Raw genomic sequence first — 3,413 nt, 5'->3', positions numbered from 1 at the left:
GCTATCAGAAAAAAAATTGTATGAGCTATTAACCCCTAATTATAGGGGCCAGCCCCTTTTCCTTGATCTTATATGAAAGCCCTCGTAATTATGCACAACTTTTGTTCTATATTTCTTACCAAATTATTCTCGGTTCAAAAGTTATTACACAAAAAGAAGCAAAATTTCATGGAAAAAAAACAACTAAAAATTGCCGTCACATATCTTCCGATCTTTAAGAAATCAGCTCATAATTTTATCGCTATGCACATCTACAATGTATTGGCTACAAGTTCTCAAACTTTCATGTAAATATCATATGTCGTTTTTGAGTTTATTAGTGGACACGAGACATCAAAATTATCAATTAAAGGGCAATAACTCACAAAGTAAGGCATGTATCAAAAAATTGAAAGCAGATGTAAATAGGTGTTAATACAAGGTATCTAACCTGAAAGTTTCATAAAAATCAGTCGAAAGGTCTTTGAGAAATCGCCTGTCAAAAATCCGGCGTGAAAAAAAAAAGCAAATAATAATAAGAAACAGTAGAATAACAGTAGGGTCTTCCGAAGGAAGCTCGGAAGACCCTAATTAACGAGCAGTATTCAAGATCAAAAATCCATAAAACATTTACAATACTAACAGGAGCAGAGCAAACACGGACCTCCAAAACATCAGCGGTGGGATCAGGTGCCATGGAGGAGTGAGAAGCCCCTGCCGACCTGTCACACCCGCCGTGTTCTCGTTATCATGATCGGTAAATAATGGAGAAATCCGTCGTCAATTCGTGTGTAAATAATGGACTAACAATAAGTATTAAAAACGCCAGTCAGCATTTGACTCGATAAAACTTACGAAATCAACAGGGTACTGCGACCAGTTAAATTCTTCGTGGAACGCAACTAATGTTGTTTGCTTCCATAGCTAATAACTTCTTTGCATTGTTATTTTTGTCAGATTCACGCATTTCCAAATCCTCGTTAAAGGGTAAAGGTTAACTGGGTAAACTGAAAAGTAACGAATATTTCATATCGTTATACAGAGGCACCACAATGTGTTTCACATTTTATAGAGAGGCGCCACATGAGAATAAAGAGTTTTTTTTTCAAGAAATATTGCACCAAAACAGATCTAAAATTAAGAGAAAGAGTACAATTTTATTTTTTATTTCCCCAATGCATCATATGCCATCTATATCAACATCTACATGATGAGATGCACACTTGCAGTAGGTCAAGTAAGACAGCAATCTTGTGAACGAAACGAAAAAAAATCTACTGACAGAGTGCACTGCCGTTCAAATCGACCAAATACAAGTAATGTATACAAATAGTTACAAGCCATTTCCCTGTCTTATTGACTAAGCATGAAAAGTGTGATATGTACAATAAGTTAGTCGAGCGCCATATGCTACAGCTTTTATATAAAGATATAATTAACTTCAGAAAATAATCGAAACGCAGCCAGTTACATGCACTGAAAATTGGTGACATTTTCCCAGATCAATGCCACACTTTCAACAAACAAACAAATATGTTTGACTCTTTTGTTCTTTGTTTGCATCGTTTTCCCTGCTGGATCCCTGATTAATCGTAAAAATAATCCGATCCATCGTCTTCAAAAATAACCGATCCGTTTTCATCCGTGGATATTTTAGTCAGGTCCGACCCCCAGCTTCTGCTGAATTTCCTCGTCAGTCGAGGTCGAGGTTTCTTTTTCCGAGATTTGATGACCTTATCAACTTGTAAGCAGAGATCGTCTAATCCAAAAAACTCCGCCTCTTCCCTCAGCATGTGAAGTTCCTTATACCCCTGAGGAACAATCAGACGGTCAGAGCGGAGGAAGTTAAGGATATACCTGTAAACGTTAATAAAATTGATATTTAAAAACTTTTTCAAAGCATCTATGATAAAGACATAGATAAATGTAGATAGGATGATATCGATTTCCTCACCATGTCAGGCAACATGAAAGCGTAAAGAATGAGACAGTAATCTGAAATCAATACTGAAAAAGAGTTCATTTCAGTCGTTAACGTAACGAGATCCTTTAAAAAAATATAGATGCAGTTTAATAAAATTGAACATAATAATGTAATGCGATTTAGACATTTCAACTGATGATAATTCTATTCATTTCAAGCAGAAAATCTCAGTCCTTTGAATAGCATTGTAAAGACTGAATCAGGTAATTATTTGATAATTTTTTCTATGATGTATATTTTTGACCTTCAATAGAATCATCCCTTTCAACATAAACTATAATTAAAAACTATATTTAAAAAATAACTTTTATCCCACCTGAAGACATATCCATCCCTATCTATAAATAGACTCCCTTTCTCATCCCTCATGACAGTCGCGTCCCCCGTGGCCACCCTCCAGAGGTAGCTGCCATATACACTGGTCAGTGTGGATTTAGCTGTGGTGTAAAATACTCCACCTACATTGAGCTTCAAAATTTTATCCCGGGGAGTGCGATCCGCCATTCGCTGTATAGCCATGTGGTCTGAGGGATTATCGAACTGTTTCAGCTTACCTGTATTTTTAGATCCCTATATCGTGGGTTTTCGCATTAGGTGATCAAACGCATTCGTGTAAATCCGTTTACTGTTGTAAAAGTACATGTTGCATCCTTGTTTAATCTTGGAAAATGGATTTAGTACCGCAATGTTGCATGGTTTTGTGGAGTAAATACATATAAATACATCCCTGCTTCCATATTTATCTTGTTCTTGATGGGACAACTTGCTGCTCATGCTGTTCTTTGTACTGTCGCAATGGGGAATGGGAATGCAAAGGTTTCAATGGAACTTGGTGGTAACGGGAAGCGAAGGAATGAAATTGCGCGTGGGCAAGAGAGTGGTAGTCCAACCATTACTTAATGTATCGCACTTTTTGAGTTCTTGTTTTCTTGCCATCCTTTGTCGTTCCCTGACCTTGTCATCCCCACTACTTTGAATTTACTGCGTTCGTAGTTGCCGCGCTTTGTTGTTATCCCGTTCTCCATTCCTCGTGTAATTGATCCTTGTATCAAGTGACCTGATCAGTAGACCATAGACACAAGTCAAGAGCTCAAAAGTCATAAAGCAATACAAAATCATCGTCTCAAGCCACGGCCCAGAATGGGAGAGGATCGTACATTTTGGCCGTTTGCGACGATGATACAGAATAGGAGCAGAGCAAACACGGATCTCTATCATCAATGGTGGGATCAGGTGCCTTAGAGGAGTGAGCATTCCCTGCCGATCGGTCACACCCACCGTGGGCTCCTTATGATCTGGAAAAACGGGGGGGGGGGTTAGACAAATCGGTGTGTAAATAATGGATTAACAGTTAGTATGAAAAACGTCAGTCAGCATTTGGATCAATAATGAATCTACGCTGACAAGGTTATTGTTTCAACCAAATAACTTACGAAATAATAAATTCGAA

The 3,413-nt window shown here is 37.9% G+C and overlaps 1 protein-coding gene across 1 annotated transcript; it reads right to left on the bottom strand.

Annotated features, from left to right (window-relative positions):
* Window positions 1-1,111: 1,111 nt before the first annotated feature.
* On the bottom strand, window positions 1,112-2,546 carry LOC134279958 (BTB/POZ domain-containing protein KCTD21-like). The gene is made up of 2 exons (XM_062762370.1): window positions 2,280-2,546; window positions 1,112-1,836 (listed from the first exon to the last, which is right to left on the bottom strand). Exons 1-2 carry the CDS (start codon window positions 2,480-2,482, stop codon window positions 1,566-1,568), a joined length of 474 nt encoding a protein of 157 aa, XP_062618354.1. The 5' UTR covers window positions 2,483-2,546; the 3' UTR covers window positions 1,112-1,565.
* Window positions 2,547-3,413: the final 867 nt, after the last annotated feature.

This window comes from Saccostrea cucullata, unplaced genomic scaffold (assembly GCF_032062105.1).
Source record: "Saccostrea cucullata isolate Sc308-1 unplaced genomic scaffold, CSIRO_AGI_Scuc_v1 ctg5722, whole genome shotgun sequence".
In the NCBI taxonomy this organism is placed as follows: Eukaryota; Metazoa; Mollusca; class Bivalvia; order Ostreida; family Ostreidae; genus Saccostrea; species Saccostrea cuccullata.
The sequence above is the reverse complement of the archived record's forward strand: the minus strand, read 5'-3'. Positions and strand labels throughout refer to the sequence as shown.

Excerpts from the sequence above, each read along its gene's own strand:
- LOC134279958 (XM_062762370.1), bottom strand. The coding sequence starts at position 2,482 with ATGGCTATACAGCGAATGGCGGATCGCACTCCCCGGGATAAAATTTTG. Across the intron at positions 1,837-2,279 it reads AGGGATGGATATGTCTTCAG|GTATATCCTTAACTTCCTCC; the intron begins GTGGGATAAAAG and ends TAACGTTTACAG.